The sequence below is a fragment of the Elephantulus edwardii genome, unplaced genomic scaffold, assembly GCF_000299155.1.
Source record: "Elephantulus edwardii isolate Elephantulus edwardi_28Jun2011 unplaced genomic scaffold, EleEdw1.0 scaffold00135, whole genome shotgun sequence".
NCBI lineage: Eukaryota > Metazoa > Chordata > Mammalia > Macroscelidea > Macroscelididae > Elephantulus > Elephantulus edwardii.
Genome location: NW_006399885.1, coordinates 7,544,341 through 7,564,664, shown reverse-complemented (window position 1 = coordinate 7,564,664; position 20,324 = coordinate 7,544,341). Strand labels below are relative to the sequence as shown.

Here is a 20,324-nt window from a genome sequence, read left to right as displayed (position 1 = left end):
CCCAATGCCAGCCTCATTCTACAACAGTGGCACCATATAGCATTTGTCCCTTTGTGACTGAGATACCTCACTCAGCATAATGTCCTCCTGGCTGGCTCGTTGCTACCTTTACACATATTTTTAAGCACATGATTCAAGCCATAGCTTCTTTCTCAGTCAACGTCCTTCTGTCCTTTGATGTTTTCTCTCCATTTTCTGTCCTTTGTTGTTCTAAACTGTTGAGCTGATTCCTTTCTAGCCTAGGTATAGAGATTAAGTGTACAGTTTTGGATTACAAGTGTGTGATGATTTCAAAAGCACCTTTTTGAATAAATTACAGGAAATGATATTTTTATGAGCAGACAAAACTATACTGCTTCATTATTAATACTGAAACCAAGCCAAGCCCATGGCCATCTAGTTGATTCTGATTCACAATGACCCTCCATTGGGTTTCTGAGACTGTAAGTCTTTATGGGAAAGATAATCTCATCTTTCTCCTCAGAACAGCTGATGGAGTCAAATGATTAGCAGCCCATTGATTACTCCCCTGTATCACTAGAAATCTCTTATTACTGTTAAATAAGAGAATAAATTAAAAAAAATAAGCTAACTCTAATTATCTCTTGGTGGATTCTAAAGCAAAACCAATATTTGCATCAAATAAGAATACAAACAAGAAAAGATATGTTCACAAAATCTTTAACTGGCTTCTAAAACATCTAATGGAAAATTAGCACTTAAAAAAAAAGGCAGCAGAAGGGAAGAAAAGTTGGCAACCCAATCTTTAATTCCAGTTAGCTGAGTAACAGCTACATTCTACACCTCATATCTCAATAATTCAAAACTATTAAACAATGCTAAAAATCTAATGTCAGTGTCTAAGTGTTTAACACCTCATTATTCTCCTAACCAAACCTCTTCTACCCCAGCTAGCTTCTGCTCATTTTCTATGGACTAGAAATCCCACAGGCAGCTGCTGGGATCTCAAGTTCACAGAATTCATTTTTCTACACATTAAGTAAAGAAATCATTCAGCGAGGCCATGAATCCTGGCCAAAGGCAGCTCAGTGGCCAAATCAGGGCAGGTACAGAACATCTCTCCCATAAGGAGCCCCTTTAGTGCAAAGCAAACTGTTAGCCCAGGTGAAACTCTGCCTTCCGAATAAATTAGGGGCAGGGAGAGGAATGAATCTTAAAAGATGTTTTAGATTTAGAATGTGTTATCAGAAAACTCTTGACAGTTACTTGAACCTAGTAATAATGAAGATACCAGTCACATGTCTTTCAAGGAGCTCTAGCGGTATAATGTCTTTTGTCTTGGGCTGCTAAATGAAAGCTTGGCTGTTCGAATCCAGCACCTTCTCTGATGGAAAATATGAGTAATCTCCTGCCATAAGCTTATAGGCTAATAAATAGAATAGAGGGTTGCTATGAGCCATAACTAACTCCAAGGCGTGGGTGGTAGCCACTTGTACTAGTTACATAAATGCAGGGGGAGAAAAACCCCATTTCCTTTTTATTTAAATGTTAACACAAAGCTATCTAGGAAAAAGTCTAACTAGAATTATGCTATCTGACCCAGTACACAGGGTACACTTAGAGTTGTGCTGTTGTTGTTGTTGTGTGCCATCAAATTGGAACCAAACTGTAGCTGAAGTCTAAAATCAAGGTGAGTGGGTTTTGCCTCGCTCTGAAAATTCATAGCAGAGTTTCAGGGACAGTTAATGAGACAGGAGGAGACTGCCCATCCTTCTCCATGGAGTAGCTGGTGAATTCAAACCATACCTTTGCGACTTCAGTGCCACCGGAGCTTCCTCCTAATTGATGGAGCTGGTAAAAAACAATTCCTTGTCACTGTCACCCAGTCAATTCTGACCTATAACCCCCCCCCCTCCATCATGTTTCTGCACCGTCAGCCTTATAAACTGGAGGAAGCTGCCCATTTTTCTCCCTTGGAACTGCTAGTAGATTTGAACCTCCGGACAGGCAACCTTTGGGTGAGCAACACCAAGGAATATCCTATCAAAGCTCCTTTGGCCGTCTTTCAATTTTATACTCTCTAAGTGTTGTTATTATTATATTTAACAGAGTCAGAACTGACTCAGCTGATTCTCCAGCAGCTGTTGCAGAGGAAGGAAATTACACGAGAGGAGATGGCCCATCTTTCTATAAAAGGTGCTATAGGCCACAGCCAGGGAAACTTCGCACATAAGATCAGCTCTGTTTTGCATTTCACTCTTCATTTACTTGGTTCATCAGATCATGGGGACCATTACATAGTGTCCACATTATATCATTGCATACAGGTATTTTGAGGAATACACAACTCAATGCATGATAAAATGTACCTTTATATGCATTTCATCGTTGTTGTTATGTACCATTGGGTCAATTGTGACTCACAATGACTCTATGCACAGTATCTCTGACCCCTGCCCTACCCTCAGCCAATCTCACACTCTCCAACACACCTACCCCCATTATCCCAGTTACTATGTCAATACATCTCATTCAGGGTCTTCATCTCCTGCACTGTCCCTCCGTCTTGCCAAGCATGATATCCAACATGCCCAAATTATGTGAGACAGAGCTTCGAAATCCTTGCCTCCAAGGAGCAGCTTGGTTTCACCCTCTCCAGGATAGGCCCATTTTTTTCTTCTTTCCAGCACCACAACTAAAAGGCATCAATTCTTTTTCCGTCATCCTTAGTCATTGTCCAGCTCTCTGATACATAATAAATGATTGTGAAGACCATGGCCTAGATCAGGCCCATCCTACTCTCTAGATTAACATAATTACTCTTCAGCATTCTGGAGAGGTCCCTAACAGCAGACTTTGCTAATGCAAGTTATCTTTTTATTTCCTGACTGTTGGTGCTAAAAGTGTTAATTGTGAAACCAAACCAGCTGAAATTGTTAACAATCTCTATGTTTTCTCCATTTGTAATGGTGCAACCAATTAGCCCAATAGTGAATTTTTGTTTTGCAGATATACTCAAACATCTTTAATAACACATAACAATGATTTCATGTATGTCAACAAGGTAGTGTCCATCTGTTATGATGAAACATTGCATGTAACTCCAATTTTTAGTATGATAGACTTCACCGAGTTAGGAGAGCTCTGGTGGCCCAGACTATAGGGAGTTGTGCTGTTAATAAAGTCACTGTTGGCTCAAAAGAAGAAAGACAGGCAGTCTCCTCCTATGTGGTGTATAGTTTTAGAAACCTGAGGGAGAATTGATTGCTATGTCAATTCTGATTTGACAGCAATGTGTGAGTAATGAGTTATTAGGGTAGGTTTATAAACGAATTAACTATAGGTTTTATGTAAATCAGAGGCTTATAATCTGGGAACTACATGCCAATTGCATAAAAGTTCACCAACAAAACATTCAGTGAAGTACACAAGTACTTGTTACTTCTTCCAACACATCAGTGGAAGTTCTTGCCACTCTTCTCAATGTTTGGAGTTGGACTCTCTTACAGAAGATAGACAAAACTTCCAGAGAAATGAAGACGTGATATTGTGTGCAGACAAAAACAGAACCCTGGTCGTGCAGTACTTTAAGTGCTGGCTGCCAACTGAAGGTCAGTGGTTTGAGCCCGCTCTGTGGGACAAAGTTGAGGGAGTGTCCTCCCATAGAGACTTACAGCCTCACCCACCCTACTGGAAATTTTTACTCTCTCTCACAGGGGGGCATGAGTTGGAATCAACTTAACAGCAGTAGGTTTTAGTTTTAGACAGACAAACACAGATACAGGGCCAAACATACTTATCAGATGTATTTTCTGGACTATAAGAACACCACCAACAAAATCAATCCCATGCAAGACAAACAAGAGGTGATAATATATTTTCAACAAGCTTGTTCAATAGTTAACCACAGTTTCATATAGCGATTCTAGGAAAACCCTCACAAGCTTGAAGGATGGGAATAATTTCAGGCCTAGATAGTGGGAGAAAAGGACATATTTGGGGTTCAGCTGTTGGTCTAAACAAAGACTTGAGGCAGAAGCAGCACATATAATTGATATGAATAAATTCAGCAAGATAGGTGCTCTGGTGGCCAAGTGGTAAGGAGTGACTCTACCAACCCAAAGATGTGGTGCGAATTCATCAGCTGCTCCACGGGTGAAAATGAGCAATCTCCCATGTGATTGGCAGCCTCTGAAAACCTGCTGGAGGGTCAGTTATCAATTGATTCCAACTTGCTGGCAATCAAGTCAACAAGAAACCTAGTAAGACCTAAATAAGCTTTATACAAAGTATATTAAACAAGCTGTTTAGTAATATATCTAATGCCAGTGGTTTGAATCCAGCAAAAACTAAATTCACCTTTTAGATTTTTCAAAGCATACAAATGGAGGGTCCGCTATGAATCTATTTCTACTCAAGGGCCCATTACAATAACAATACCTTCTTCAGAGGGAAATGATGAAACTCTGCCTTATATATTCTGGGCATGTTGTTAGACCTTGGAAAAATGCACCATGCTAGGAAAGAGAGGAAGATTCTCAACAACATGGACTGACTCAGTGACTGTAACAGTGGGATCCAGCATGGCAGTGTTCATGAGGATGGCACCAGACAGGACAAGGTGAAGACCGGTTATTCATAACGTCACTGTGATTCATAGGGAACTTGATGGAACAGAAGAACAACAAATGCTGTCTGGCTAAGTCTGACTCAAAGCAACCCTGCAGGATGAAGTGGGTCTCCCCTTAGAGTTTCTAAGGCTCTAATGGTTAGGGAAGCAGACTGCTTTGTTCCTCTCCATGGACCCGAGCACATTGCCAACAAGATTCACACGTCTATTTTTTTAAAAGGGGCCCTGGTCATACAGTGACAGGCTTTTAATAGAAAAGTTATCAATTTTAATCCACCAGTTGCTGGTGAGAAAAAGATACAGTAGTCAGCTTTCATAAAGATGGACAGCTTTGTTTATTCTACAGGGCAGTTCTCTTCTCCTCTATTGAGTCTCCTAGGGTTGCAATGAGCTCTATGGCAGTGAATTGGGGGTTTGTTGTTTTGCTTTTTAAATTAGAGTCTTGTCATTTGATTTAGTTGAAATCTTAATAGATTGGTTAATTGATGAAACAGTCAAAGGTGATACAGAAGCATTTTAAGTCGGAATATGTACGTGGACATTCATTCATCTATCTTTCGTTGTAGAGCCAAGCAGCGCTCTCCTGGTTAAAGTTCCTCTTCTCTAAGACCCACACACCTCACCCACACAGGCTCAATATTTTGTCAGTTTCTACAATTTCCAGTTTCTGTGTTTGTGTGCTTAAGTGAGGAGGATATTTGCAACGTGAGCATAAAATCATCCCAAGTTTTTTTAATCCTCTGATTATTCAGTCATTTCTTTCCTTGCCTAATTAGACAGCTTTACAGAAAAATAAACTCACCTTTGAGCTTTTCCAAAGCATACACATTAGTTTTCATTAAAAACAAAAACCTCCATTACATTTTGCATGTGTATTTCATCATTTCATTCAATGGTTTATGTTATGTGGTTAGAAAAACTTGCACCCCGAGCAAGGAAGGAACCCCTAAGGGGCACATGGGAAAAAAGGGAAATGAAAACTTCCCATTTCCTTCATCACAACTGGAGGAGATGGGAGGAATTTCAGTGTGAAAGATTAGAGGCATACTTTTATGATGAAATTCAAAATAAGTCCATTTTCAAAATTAGTTACTGTTGAGTTCCTACTTAGCATGTAAGCACTCTCTTTTAGAACTAAAATTTTGTTTAAAAATAGTCAAGAATTTGTGAAATACTACAAAACATGGATCAATCCAGAACAAATTATGCCAAGTGAAAGAATTCCGTTGCAAAAGGACAATTATGGTATAAAAATCACAGATAGCAAAAGCTAAGGAAAGGTTTGCACACAAACACAACAATCTTGGGTTGCTATCCAACAAATCTGGATAAAAAGAGTAAGAAAAATGAGAGAAGCATGTAAAAATTCAGGAATAGAACGGGTGAAACAAAAGGCAACGTGCAATGAGAGTTTGTTTAGACATTATAAAGAGATCAGGAGATGTGTTGCACTGGGAAAGCCTGTGGTCAGAGACCCCTCCAAATTATTGAAGAGCAATGATGTCTGTTTGGGGATTAAGGTGTGTCTGATCCAGGCAATGGTCCTTTGAGTCACTTGCTGTGCATTTGAGAGCTGAGCAATGAGTAAGAATAACAGAACTTGAACCTTTGAACTGTGGTGCTGAAGAAGAGTGCTGAATATCCGATGGACTGCCAAAAGAACAAACAGATAGGTCTTGGAGAAGGTACAGCCAGAGTGCTCCTTGGAGGAAAAGATGATAAAACTTTGTTTCACATACTTTGGGAATTTTGCTAGGATAGGTTATTCCTTGGAGAGGAACATCATGCTTGGAAAAGTGGAGGATGACGATGAAGAGGAAGACTCTCAACCAAGAGGACTGACAGTGATTGAAACAATGGGCTCAAGTGTGTTGGAGATTGTGAGGATGGCACACGATAGGATAGAATTTGGATCTGTTGTTCACAGGGTAGCTAAGAGTTGCACTAATAGTAAAATGAATTGTTTTGGAAAAAATTTGACACAACAATTCATTTTAGTATTATGGAGAAATAACTGGATGCTTGAATTAGAAAATGCCATAACCCTAAGTAGCCTTCTTACCTTCCCAACTAAAAAATTTGTTGCTACTATGAGAGTCATCAAAAGAGAGGAAGACCTTCAATGAGATGGATTAACCTAGTGACTTCACCAGTAGACTTGAGCAAGGCAAAAATTGTAAAGACGGTGCAGGATCAGGCAATGGTTTGATCTATACATAGGTAACTATGAGTCAAACTCAACTCAATGGCACATAACAGCAACACCACCAAGCACTTGCCAGGCATTAGATCCTGCTTCTCATGATCAAGAGGGAGAATGTAACTGGTAGACTTTTGGGTCCTCATGAAGTTTCCATTCTAGAAAGTGTGCCTCAATTACTGTACCTTAATGATTTGTTTCATTGTAATTACGTATCATGTCTGTTTGCAGAAAACAAGTTCCACAACAAAGAAGTTACGCTAGCAATAAGCAGAAGTGTCTCTATTACAGAACATAATTTTACCAACCTTTATCACTCAATTATTCTATAATCAAAAAATGCATCTTTAACTATTGCAGGTTATCAATGGACTCAACAAGATGGAATGACAACAGTGGCTGCAACAGTGTACTTGAGCATGTTGAAGATTATGGCAGAGAATAGGGCCAAGTTCTGCTCTGTTGTTCACAGGATTGCTATGAGTCAGAGTTGACTCGATTGAACTCAACAGCATCATCAATGGACTTAACACATCAACCACCATGAAGATGCTGCAGGATCAGGCAGCATTTTGTTTTCTGGTATATAAAGTTGTCATGGATCAGAGCCAACTCCACAGCAACTAACAACGTCCACGTCACATAGCTCAAATGATCGATGTTTATAGATTCTAATGACATTTATTCACATCCAACCATTTAATTAGTGTCAAGGTTCAAAGCATATTTTCCAATCTCCCCACAGCATATTTAAGTTCTCTAACAAGCAGGAAGAAAAAACTGCAGAAGCAATTCCTCTGTCTCACTCCTACAGACCACCACCCATGGACAGGGGTGTGGGAGGCAGATGTGAAGAGTAGCTCTCATTAAAATTTACAGAATTATATGTTTGGCCCATGGCTTAGGACTATGGAGCAATATTGGCATCTCAGAGCATTTGGCTGGAAGCTGAGAAACAAGGGGAAGCATTAGCCCATCCCAGCATGTCTGGGCAGCCCACCAGACCTGGAGGAATCCTTGGCCATGAAGATGGACGGTCTTGGCTGCATAGTCATCACGTTGCTCCACACAAACCTGTCAAATGCTGGTAGTTTGGGTTCAGACAGCCAAAAAAAGGCTCATGATCCTAAAATAATAATAAAATCTTCCTTAAAAACTGTTGCCAATTTTATTCAGCCTCAGCAGAAGGAGCAAAAAATATTCTTCAGAGTAAAACACTGCTCAGATTATGAACCTTAGAAAGACTGCGGTTCCATTCAGCCACTGACCCTCACTGTGCACCTTAGTTTTGCTTGCTTTACTGAGGTCTGTCTGTCTGGAGGAGGGACATCCTACAGGCACCTAGAGAGCACATTTCCATTCCCTTTACACACAGTGGTTTTCTTTCTGCCTGTTATCTGAGTGCATCTTATCAGAAAGCGACTGGTGTTATAAAGACTAGTTACCAGTTGTCATTGAGCCTATTCCAAAGCACGACAACCCCAAACTATGCTCCATAGAGTTAGTAACGGCTGAGTCTTTGGAATGAGCACCAGGTCTTTCTTCCAATGCACCTCCAGGTGGATTCAAACCATCAGCAGTCCAGAGCACAGTTTACTCCACCTGAGGATGCCCCTCCTACAGATAGACAGAAAGATGTTGGGAAAGCAAGCAAAATGAGGGCTCAGGGTTGAGGTTCAGTGGTTGAACTGAAAAGTACAGTTTTTCTGAGGGTCAAAATTTGAGTAATTCTTGACTCTGAAGAATGTTTTCTGCTGTTCTGCTCAGGTTGAATACAGTTGGGAAACTGACAGTTTTTAAGGAAGATTCTGGGATCATGAGGCCCTTTTAGCCAGATGGACTATGTCCTAATAACATTCTACTGGCGTTCTAGCTTGTCGTTATTAAGTACCTTGTAGTTAATGCAGACTCACAGTGCCCCTATGTTCAATAGATCTTGTACCATCCTCACAATCTCTCTACTTCACATATGTTAGTTAAACTCTCAAAGCCTCCCATGAGATGGGGACACACGATAAAGCAGGGCTCAGATAAAGGAAGCTCTAGGTAGCTGGGGTACTGGGTACTTAGAGACCCATAGATGTTCTGTGAGAAGGTGGGTTTCTTGGTTCAATAAACTCCTCTCCAGGGAGAATTGTTTAGGTAAAAACTCATATAGTGCTTCCAGGTTCTCAAGATATGATTCCTTTAAAGTTTAAATGAGTTGCTGTACCTTAATTGTATATAATTTTTTAAAAAAAAATTACTGGCTTATAATTAGCCATCTGGGTCTGATTCAAGATTCTGCATGCTACTTTCAGATGCAAGCATCTCTGGGTAGACTTCTCAGGTTTGACATGCTATCTAATCTGAGTTGTACATTTTTAACAAAATTGAATCTCTTTCCTATGGTAAGGTAAAGAGCAAGAATGTCAGTTTAAAGACTAAGGTGTGCTTGGTCCAAGCCATGATATTTTCAATAGCTTCCTATACTTCTGACAGTTGGATAATGAATAAAGACAAAAGAAAACTAGATAGAGGCCTTTAAATGTGGTTTTGGCTAAGAGTATCAAATATCTCACGGACTGCCAAATGAATAAACAAATCTGTGATGGAGGAGGTGCAACCAGAGTGCTTCCTAGAGACAAGGGTGGTGAAACTTTAGCTCACACACATTGGGCCTGTTGTCAGGAGGGAATGAACAGTCCTTGGAAAAGACATCATGCTGGGAAAGACTGGAAGATCATCAACTAGATGAACTGACATAATGAGTACAACAATGGGCTTGGAGGTGACAGATAGTGCCAACATCACAGGCTAGGGCAAGGTTCAGATCTGCTGTTCATAGGTTCATGAGTTCATGAGTTGTAGTCGGCTCCACAGCACATGATAACAAACCAACATTCTGCACAGCAATGACGGCAAATGAGGCAACATGTCAGATGAGAGGAACACTAGCTGTGCAAGTTAAGGTTATCTGTCCCCTCGGCCAGGCTGTGCTTCTTGGGTTTTGGCAGTAAATGGCACTATGCAATGACATAGTTCTATCTCATTTTGTGCTCTTACATGGTCATCTTCCATTCTCTCATAATATAGTCAGCCATCTTCTTATTTTCATATAACAACCTGGCCTTTCAAGGCTAATCATGTCAATAAGTGAAGAGTGGGGATATCTTATTTTTTCTTTCATGTTTTCTTGTGTCAAAGGAGAAAAGGGATATTTTAATTTGAGAGCATTCTCTTGCCCTACTCTTGCTACTTTGAATATTGGCAGCACCAAATGGAATATTTGCATCCCAGGTGTAAGTTCAAAAAATCCTTAGAAATACAGAGAGGAATTTAGGGGAGAGAGAGAAATTCCATGTATATCTGAACACTGGTTTGGGATAAGTCTCATTTATACCTCCTCCAGGCCCATTCATCTGTAGGGTAAAATTTATTTCAAACTACTCTCAGGTGAAAAATTCGTGTTACACCCAATAAAATTACCCACTAATGCTTCACTGTTTGGAGAAACAACAACAACCACTGCCAGTTGAGTTGGTTCAGAAGCCTGCCTCAAGCCTTCACTGGGTTTCCAAAGCAGCGAATCTTTACTGGGGAAGACTATTCCTCTTCCTCTTATGGAGCATGTGGTGGATCCAAGCTGTCAACCTTTTAGATGGTAGTCCAACATGAAACTCAAGTCAACAGAGAAGGTGGCGTTTTAGCATTTGGACTCTGGTAAGAACTCACACGTGAATGCCATTTAACTATCACAACTACCTTGTGGGGCCAATTAAGTCCCATTTCACAATGAAGACACTGAAGTGCATGAAGACTGTGCTTCTGGAGCTTGAATCTACAATTCACGCTTGTTGCATTAGGAAACAATCATGCCTCCTCCATATGCTGAGTTTGATATGATTCTTAAGAAAGACTTAAGATTGCTTGACAAAGTGAGTCTCCACTGAGGATGGGATGCCATTTATAAACTCAAACTCACTGTTAGCTTCAGGTTGGAACCAAGTCAGTGCTGATCCTTTGTTGGGCTTCCAAGGATATAAACTTCTAGGGAGCAGATGACCCATCTTTCTGCTACAGGGCAGTGGTTGATTCAAACCACCAGAGAGATGTAACCTTTGAGTGAACAGTGCAACTCTCTATGGACTAAGCCACCAGAGCTAGAAAAAGAACTCTACAAATGAGGAAACTGTGGTCTCTGGTAGGCCATTTGGATAAAACCATTCTACCAAAGTGTATGACTTTTACAGTGAATGCCAACAACTGTGTGTTCCAAATCACCAAACCCAGACGCAAGCCTCCCACCTACCTGTGTCCTTTCTCAGCACACACTCACACAGTCGAGGAAGTTCTTCGGAACTTGGTGACATTTTTCACCACATGTTCTGTGAATCACTGGCCATTATATGATTAGCATCTTCACGCAGAATAACAATGGTTTCATGCAATGCAAACGGAACAAGCATGGTCTGATTTCCATCTGGACACTTATTATATGTCTCATGGTGGTCACTAGGAACCTTATGCCAACTGGAAATATCCTCAAGGGCAAAAAAGACACTTGCATTGAGACAGTCATAGCCCGAGTGAAATTAAACCAGGAAAATTACACGATGTTAGCATTTTCTTGAAATAAAATTATTCATGGGCCACAAGAAGGCATTCATTATTATTCATTACAATTTGTACAAATTATAAAAGAATCCAAGGCATATTTATTTTTAAATAGATCAAATTTAACCATAGTACCCTTCTCATTGACAGCCATTCCTATGTCAGATAGAATCAATTTGCTAATTCCACAGCATTTTCCATTTAAATGATAATTAAACAGGAAGACCTCTAATGTTTATACGATAAATTCAATTTGAAATGTTTAGCAAAGTCTAACACTTCAACACGTACTATTATGAGTAATAAATTTATGTTGAAACAGCTAATAGAAGACTTCACCTACAAAGAGTCATGTCATTAAATAAAACTATAGTGAAAACTGTTAAGTGCCAAGAGCCAACAGGAATGGTAGCCTAAAAATATGGTCTTGAAAAATATGGTCAGAAATGTGGCTGGACATAGAAGGATTGGATTTTGTACCTTTAATGTATCTTATTAATCACATTGCTATTAGTGAAAATGATTTGAATGTTCCCTGTTGGACAGGTTTCCAGCTAATATAGATTCCAGCTTTCTCAAGTTTTATATTAGTTGTGGTTGTTAAGATGCACCATTGAGTTGGAAACGAATCACAGCTGACCCTCCAGCAGGTTTTCAGAGGCAGTGACTCACACAGAAGGAGATTGCTCTTCCTGTGGAGCAGGGACTGGATTCAAACTCTGTACCTTATATTTTAGCTAATGGCTCTTCAAAACGTAAAGGTACAATAGGAAATGGAGCTAAAACTGAACAAAAGCTTCAGTAATAACAAGACCCCTATATCAAACATCTAGGAAAATATATGTTGTTGTTGTTATGTGCTGTTGAGTCATTTGTGACTCATAGTGACCCTTTGTACAAGAGCCCTAAATGCTGCTCCATCCTGTAGCAACCTTGCCATCTCTGACACACTCATTTACACCACCCCAATCATAGAATCAATTCATCTCATAGAGGGCCTTCTCCTTCTGCACCGCCCCTTAACTCTTCCAAACATGATGTCCCTCTCCAAGGACCAGTCCCTCCTTGTAACATGCCCAAAGTATGTCAGACAAAACCTCAGAATCCTTGACTCCAAGGAGCATTCTTGGAAGATTATGGTCTTCCTAATGGCTTGCTATACATCTGAGAGCTTGAAAAATTACTAAGGATGACAGAAGAATCAATGCCTTTGAAATGTGGGACTGGAGAAGAGTATCGAACATAATACCACAGACTGAAAGGAGAATAAAGAGATCTCTCCTGGAGAGGGTAAAACCAAGGTGCTCCTTGGAGGTAAAGATTTCAAAACTCCATCTCACACACTTTGGGCATGTTGACAGGAAGGAGGAGTCCATACAGATGGACAACGTGCTTGTCAGGATGGAGGGTCAGTGAAGGAGAGAAAGACCCTGGATGAGATGGATTGACAGTGTCTGTGGCAATAGGGGCAGGTGTGTTAGAGACAGCGAGACTGGCTCAGGATAGGGCAAGGTTTAGGGCTATTGTTCATAGGGAGTCACTGTGAGTTGTAGTTGACTCAACAGCATATAATTACAAGAACATTAATAGTTAAATGACGTCATGGTGGGAAAAGTAGAGTGTCAGAGAATATGAGGAAGACAAATGAGACAGATAGATGCTTGAACAATCAAAGATGGTGAGGATGAGGCTGGTTAGGACAAGGTTCAGCTCTGCTGTTCACAGAATTGCTAAGAGAGTGGTTAGCATGATGACAACTAACAACAACGATAAACACACAGGGCATGTCAAGTTGTGAACTAAAAGGCCAATGGTGAGACTCTACCAGCTGCTTTGAGGGAGAGAGAGGAGCAACCTCCTCCCATAAAGACTTACAGCCTCAGAAACCCAGCGAAAGGTCACCACCAGTTCAAATCCACTCTATACAGAAGGAGCTCTTACGGCGCTGTAGCTAAACTTTAGGCTGCTAGCAGATTTTGGCAGCTCAGGTCTATCAGTCACTCCCAGGAAGACAGAGAAGTCTGTTCTCATTCATACTTAAAGTCTTGGGAACCCTCTGGAGCAGCTCTACTGTGTCCTACAGAATTATGAGTCATAATTAATCTGAGAGAAGAGTGGGTTTGGGGGTTTGGGTTTGGCACTCTCAGTTCAGTGAGGAAAGAAGGGGTTGACATCATAACTAGTGACGGCACATCTACTGATCCAGTTGGAATAAAACAAAGTGGGAACTCTGTCCAAGTGGTTAAAAATTAATTTCAAGCTAAAAATCCAATTAAAATGCATTCTACGTGGAGGAAAAACAAATGGTGATAGAGCCAGACACTAATGGAGCCAGATATTAAGGGCTAAATTCAGTAAACAAAGCAACTGCCTACGGAGAAGTAGGTAAACTCTATCCAGCAGCCTTAAAACAAACAGCAGGTAAACATACAAAATGTCCAAATCTAAAACCACCATAAGTTGCTTTTCAGGGCAACTGGTCACCTTGACCAGAGAGAGGCCACTTACCCTGAAAAACCATCCTTCATAAGTCTGTAAATACAAACTTCCTTTGTGAACCGATTTCAGCTACCTCCTTACTTGCTGCAAGAAATAAACCTGCCTCTGCATACAAATCAGTTGACTCTTGCCAGTCACAGTGAGAGTTACAGAGGTGGATGAATCCACTGCATTCATTGACAGTGGCCCCGAGTGCACCTGGGTTTTCACATGCAACAATTTGCCTCATACCCCTTGCATTTAAAGTGCTTCTGAAGAGCAGATCTCTTGCTGAGTTTGTCCCTCTGTCCCCATTTTGTCTCTCAGTAGTGGCTCAGCATCACCTCTCCACCTTCATTACAGTGACAAAGTTCTCAATTTTTTTTTTAAGTTCCCAAATCTTAATAAAGCGTCTCTCAGAAAAAAAAAAATCAAGACCCTGCTGAAGCTTCCATTGCTATTACAATACAAGAACATGTTAAGGTCCTCCTTCTTCTGGCTCCACTTCACAAATCAACATAAAACAATCCTTTGTTTCCAGCTACCAACTTTTGATCCAGCATTTTCCTCTAAAATGTGGCCTCAGTTATAAAGTACAACAAAATAAACTCAATTTTGGTTATTTTTAATGTTTCCTCTGTCTTGGGCCAAGAAGATGAAGGTACATTTCCGTACTCTTTATTCAGCATAAATCAACAAGGTATGTTGTAGCAGAAGGCTGAATGTCTTCCTGCAAACTCCAAATTTCCTTTCTTATTTGCTTAAGAAGCCTGATACATAATTGCTAATTACAGTGACCATAACCCAAAAAGGAAAAGAGAACCTGCAAATTTGACACATAGCATAAAAATCCACCTCCCTATTCCCGTATTACCATGAAATGCTCACTTAAAAATCATTCATTGCCGCTAAAAATACACATCTGAGACCATCTCTGTCGATGTGCTGACAATCTGTCACCCTGAAGAAATCCCTGCAGCTGTCATTAAGGAGGTTTGGAAAAGAAACTGACTAAATGTGTGCTAACTGTGGGCACCAGGGGTTTTTGCATGTGTGGTTTATGACTTACTGTAATATCTATCCTTGGATGTTAAGGAATGTTTAGGAGCAGGAACATGTTAATTGTTATTGTGTGCCCTGGCGTCCACGACGATGCATAGCAATCCTATGAACAACAGATCGGAACCCTGCTCCATCTTGTAGGGACTAAGCAAATATTTCCAGAAGAAAAAATTCAAAGTACACGTTTTATGAATTTTTTAAAAATATAAACTAGCATTCATTTTCATTTCTTTTTTTTTTTTTCTTGGAGAGACTCAGAAAATGAAAGCTAGGAGGTATAGATTTTGAACTTGTCAAATCACTTTTAGGCTCTGTGGTTTAGTAACTAAATGTAAAATAGAAAGACCTTTCAGTTATTTCTTTCAGAGGCCATTGAAGATGAGTGCTAAAGATCTGCCCTTGTAATAAGAATTAAGGGAAATTATTTAAGGAAACATTAAGGGAATTAAGAAATATACTTTATTCCACTTGAGCAATTAACGCTAAGGAAAGCCCCCTAAAGAGTGTGTGTGAAGCACTCTTCTGACTTTAGTGTGATGTTGGACGGGCACGCTGAGGCCATGGCAGCTGGATGACAGTGGCAGACATGCTTGAGTGAGGGCCTGAACAATCTGTGCTCCATCATGATTTCACTGTCTTGCTTTCCAAACTACTGTCTTAGAAACTTGGAAGCAGGAGTGTCATCCACTTCCTAAATAACATGCCTCCAAAAACTCTATGAACTTTGATAACTGTCTATAATTGTAGAAGGGCTTCAGGCCTTTTGTTCATAGGTTTGCTATGAGTCGTGCTTGACTTGAAGGCAATCAACACTAACACCAACACCAACGTGTCTTGGAAATACTAAATAGAAAATTGAGTGTAAAGTGATGAAGAAAATTGAGTGTAAAACGATGAAGATTTTAACTTCTTACGAATTGGGGTTTTTTTTTAACTTTGTATTGGGTTTTGTGTGAATATTTACAGAGCAGACTGGTGGTCCATACAACCATTCACACTTGGCTTGTTTTATGACCTTGATTCAACTCATTCACCCTTGAGTCAGAATGGGCTCAGAGCTCACCCTCCGGCTGATTTCCCCAGTGCTGTAAACTGCACTGGAGGAGACTGTCTATCTTTCTGTCATGGAGTTGCTGGTGGCTTTGAACCATTAGAAAGGCACCACCTGCTGGGTGGGGAGTATAACTCCTCATGGACTCCACCACCAGGTTCCCACGTCCCAATACCGTATCATTCTCTCTCTCCCCCCACCCCACCCCTGTCTCTCTCTCCTCTCTTCATTAAGAATGTTTTACAAGCACATTTAACAAACTGCTATGTAGCTGCAGTAGAAGGGGGTGGGCACCCACAGGGCACATTCAGATTCTAGCTCCAAACATTTCTTTATTTTTCAGACGGATTAAGATTATCCTCTTTGCAGACTCACCCAAGATGATAAAGAAAGGGAAAAAAAGGGGGAGACCAAGATAGTAGGTGTAAATGACCAGGAAGTGCCCAGGGAAGCTCAGGAAGGCTGTGGGGTTGGGAGGTGCATGGGAAATGCCTTGATAAGAAGTCTAGACTATCTGCAGTTTGCTGATTGTGAGGAAAACCAGGTTACTAAGAAGCTTTGTGAGGTCAACCTCTCTGGTTGCTTAAAATGCATGCTAACCCCAGGATCGCACATGGGAATGGGGGTTTCCGTACTGCTTCATTTCTATCCACCACGCTACTACTGATGACCCCAAGTGACACTTAGGAGTTACTCCTATCAGAGGCGTCAACCGCATGGAATGGGGAGGGACACACTTATCTAAGGGTGCAGGGGGAAATGTCACAATAGAACCACAAAACCATTACATGCAACATGTAAACATTCTCCTCCAGAGTGGACTGACTTGAAAGTTACAGCACAGGACAGACAGACAAATTACAGATTATATTTAAAATTATTATTATTATGAACTATAACTTCACCCAACTGTACACAACTCCAAATGTCTCTGGAACCTGCTGCCTATCACATCCCTAGAGACAGAACCTTCTGTGTTTAATATAAACTGATAGGACCTTTCACACTAAGGAGTCCCATAAAATTTAGAACAAACAGATTCGTGTTCAGGATTTTAACCAGATCTCTCTTGACAGCTTGTAAGTTTCTTCAAGAATGCCCTCGCCTACAGCAATCAGCGCTGTTCTGGCCCACGGGCCCTTGTGAGAACCAGGAAAGGCATCCCTGTGTAGGGCACACTACCTAGCCACCAGCTGTCTGCTATGCAAAGCAGTAGCTTGACCGAGTTGAGGACACGAAGGTTGTTGTTGTTGCTGTGTATCACTGAGTCAGAAGAGGTCCAAAGGACCCACCAGTTGGTTTTCAGAGGCAGTAAATCACACAGGATGAGACTGCCCATCTTTCTCCCATGAAGCAGCTGGTGGATTCAAACTGTGTATCTTTGGGTTGGCAGTACAATTACTTCCCAGTAAGCCACCAGAACTCCCTGATATGAAGGTGGGAAGTTCAAATCAACCAGCTGTTCCATGGGAGAAAGGGGAGGCAGTCTGCTGCTGTAAAGAAATGTATAGGATTGAGAATATTCTGAGGTAATTTGACACTGTCTTATAAGGTTACTATGTGTTGGCATTGACTTAACAGCAGTGGGTTTGGCTAGGTTTGATGCTGCTGAGGATTAGAGACATGGAGGCTATACTTCAGTCACCACTGGCCTCATTGGCGAGGGAGCCTGTGCAGTGAGCAACCTGCCTGACTAACCTGGGAAAATCAACGGACCTTGTTAAGTTGTGGGTGCAGGTCTCCCAGACTGCATTTTTGACTTGAATTATTCAGTGGGGCTGAGCAGTGGAAAATCTGGTAAATATACGAGTAATCACAGTGCTGCTCGCAAGCCATTTGCTGAATTATCTGAACTGTGATTTTGGAGAGCCACGCTAGATCTCTGCCTTCCCTTACCTACTGTTTTCTGTCAAGAGTTTAAAAAGTCATAAATAAATCTTAAGAGAATGAGGTATTAAACACAATTAAACAAATAGCACTGTCTTCCTATTCCTCTGTGGAGTGACTGCCAACTTCCTCTTTTTCTAAGTAGAAGTTGCATTTGAAAGTTCATTGGTCATGACACCCTCAAGTGCCACAGTTTCATTGGTCATGATAGCCTCAAGAACCACAGTTTCAAAGAAGACTTTTTTTAAATAAAATTTTATTTTAATTTTTATTTTTTAACGAATGTTAATAGAGAAGTTAGGTTTTCATTCATTCATTCATTCACTGTTGCACATTTTATACCCTCTCCCTCTCTTCCCGCTCCCTGAGTTCATTTGCTTAATAAAATATTCATTCATTGCTGGACAATTACCTACCTCCCACCCTTGATGCTGTGCAATAATATACCTCTTATTCTGAGATGCTGTCATATGTATAATGCCTAAACCCCTATTTCTGTTAGATAGTTCTTCTTTCTTTCAGCTGTTCCAATGCAGTGGTCCTTATCTACCACTCTTATCCTAGTCTTCTCTCAACCTCCATGTCAGATTTGCTTTATAACAGTAGTGCTATGCAGTATTTGTCCTTTGTAACTGAGATATTTCACTCAGCATAATGTGCTCCAGGGTTGCCCATGTGTGTAATGCTTTATGAGTTCATTGCTTTTCAGTGCTGTATAGTTTTCCATTGTGTGATTATACCATAGTTTTTCTATCTACTTGTTTGTTGATGGGCACTGGGGTTGCTTCAATCTCTTTGCTATTGTAAATACGCAGCAATAAACATGGGTGTGCATATATCTGTTTGGATGGCAGTTATGGTCTCTTTAGGAAGAATACTCATTCTTAGAAAGGAAAACAAGGTGGTGAATGGCTCACCTCCCACCATAAACAATTTCCAGTATGTCATCTGTTTTAATCTTTACATCTTTTAATGAAATAAGTTTCTAGGAAAATAACTAACAATCAGAACCAATTCTCATAAGAAAATCTACATTACATGAGAAAAACAGCACAGAATAACATCCTGACCATCTTGCAACTGTTGTGTGCGAGGGTCTATTCCAACTCACTGTGACCTTACAGAGGAAGGAAATTCAGAATTCCCAGGCCTGAAAATATAACAGGAGTATATCACCAGGTCTCTTCTCCAGTAGAGAAGATAGTGACTTTGAATAGCCAACCTTCCCATTCATAGCCAAGGACTTAGTCATGGTGTTCATTACAGCAATGGAAAGGAAAATAGCAGGTTTGCCTAGAGCCCTCTCATTGTCTACAGAATGTCCATATTATGACCTCTCTTAGAAGGAGGAAAATGTTAGTGAGAGCAACATTCAATTGGGTGGGCAGAGAGCTCTGTGATCTACAGAGTCTTTATCTATCTACCAGCAGTGGAGTGTGAGAAGTGGCTGTGGTCTATCCAAGAGAAGACAGAAGACTTGAATGCTGATGTTCCTGCATATGGACTTCATAGAGCTAGGACTCACTTCAAAGGAAACTGTTGGAGTTTTTTTTAAAATTGTAGTTAACAAACTCTTTCCCTGGAGTTTCCTTAGATAAGCCTTCTAAAAAGGTTATGAAAAGAAATTTAAAAAAAAGAAAGAAATGAAGAAAATAATCCTACCTCAATTATGTACAACACCACATTCTTGTAGAAGCAGTACAATATGCATTTGGTCACTCGGTTGTAGCTCCAGGCCCCATGGACCAACAGAAGTTTCTCCAGGTAGGAAAACTGGAAAAGAAAAACCAGAGTCAACACTGAGAAGATCAAGTCTCTTAGGATAAAAATCATCCTTGTTCAAATATCTTAAAATTTAGGGACCCTATATAAGTTGAAGATGGCAAGAAAGAAGGTAAATAAAACAAAATTTTAAAGGTGGCCATAGAAAACAACTCACTAAAGGAGAAACTACCAGGCCTGGTCAGAAGGGACTTAACTATCTCCTCCTGAAAAGAATTGGCAGTGCACCACCATTCCCACACAACTGGAGGGACCAGCTGGACATCATGTTTGGTAAACCAGGAGGATCCCCAAATCATCAACAGTGGCTGCAACAATGGGCTCAGCTCAGTGATGACGGTGAGGAGGGTCCTGGACAAGGCAGCATGTTGCTCTCTTTTGTAGAGGGGTAGTAGCTACAAGCTGGAACTAACTCCAAAGCACCTAACAACAACAATATGCAGTAAAATGAATTGAGATTCATGCCTCACATAAAACCAAATCCACATTAGATTAAGGACCTAAACATGAAAGCTAAAATGACAAAAATCTTAGAAGACTATGTAGGGGCAACATGGTTGGCCATACCTTCAAGCAAGAAATGATCTGATGTAGCAAGAAAAACAGGAACAGCCAAAGATAAGGGGACTTAATTATTTAGTTGTTGTTGTTGTTGTTATGTGCCGTCGAGTCATTTC

General features: G+C 40.6%; 1 protein-coding gene across 2 annotated transcripts in view; it reads right to left on the bottom strand.

The window, feature by feature from the left end:
- ATP8A2 (ATPase, aminophospholipid transporter, class I, type 8A, member 2) overlaps positions 1 to 20,324 on the bottom strand; it is a 720,462-nt gene that overhangs the window by 298,932 nt on the left and 401,206 nt on the right. For both annotated transcript variants that reach the window (XM_006894116.1, XM_006894117.1), the window contains exon 26: positions 19,528 to 19,638. In XM_006894116.1, the coding sequence (XP_006894178.1) occupies positions 19,528 to 19,638 (111 nt within the window). The remainder of the gene's footprint in view (positions 1 to 19,527; positions 19,639 to 20,324) is intronic.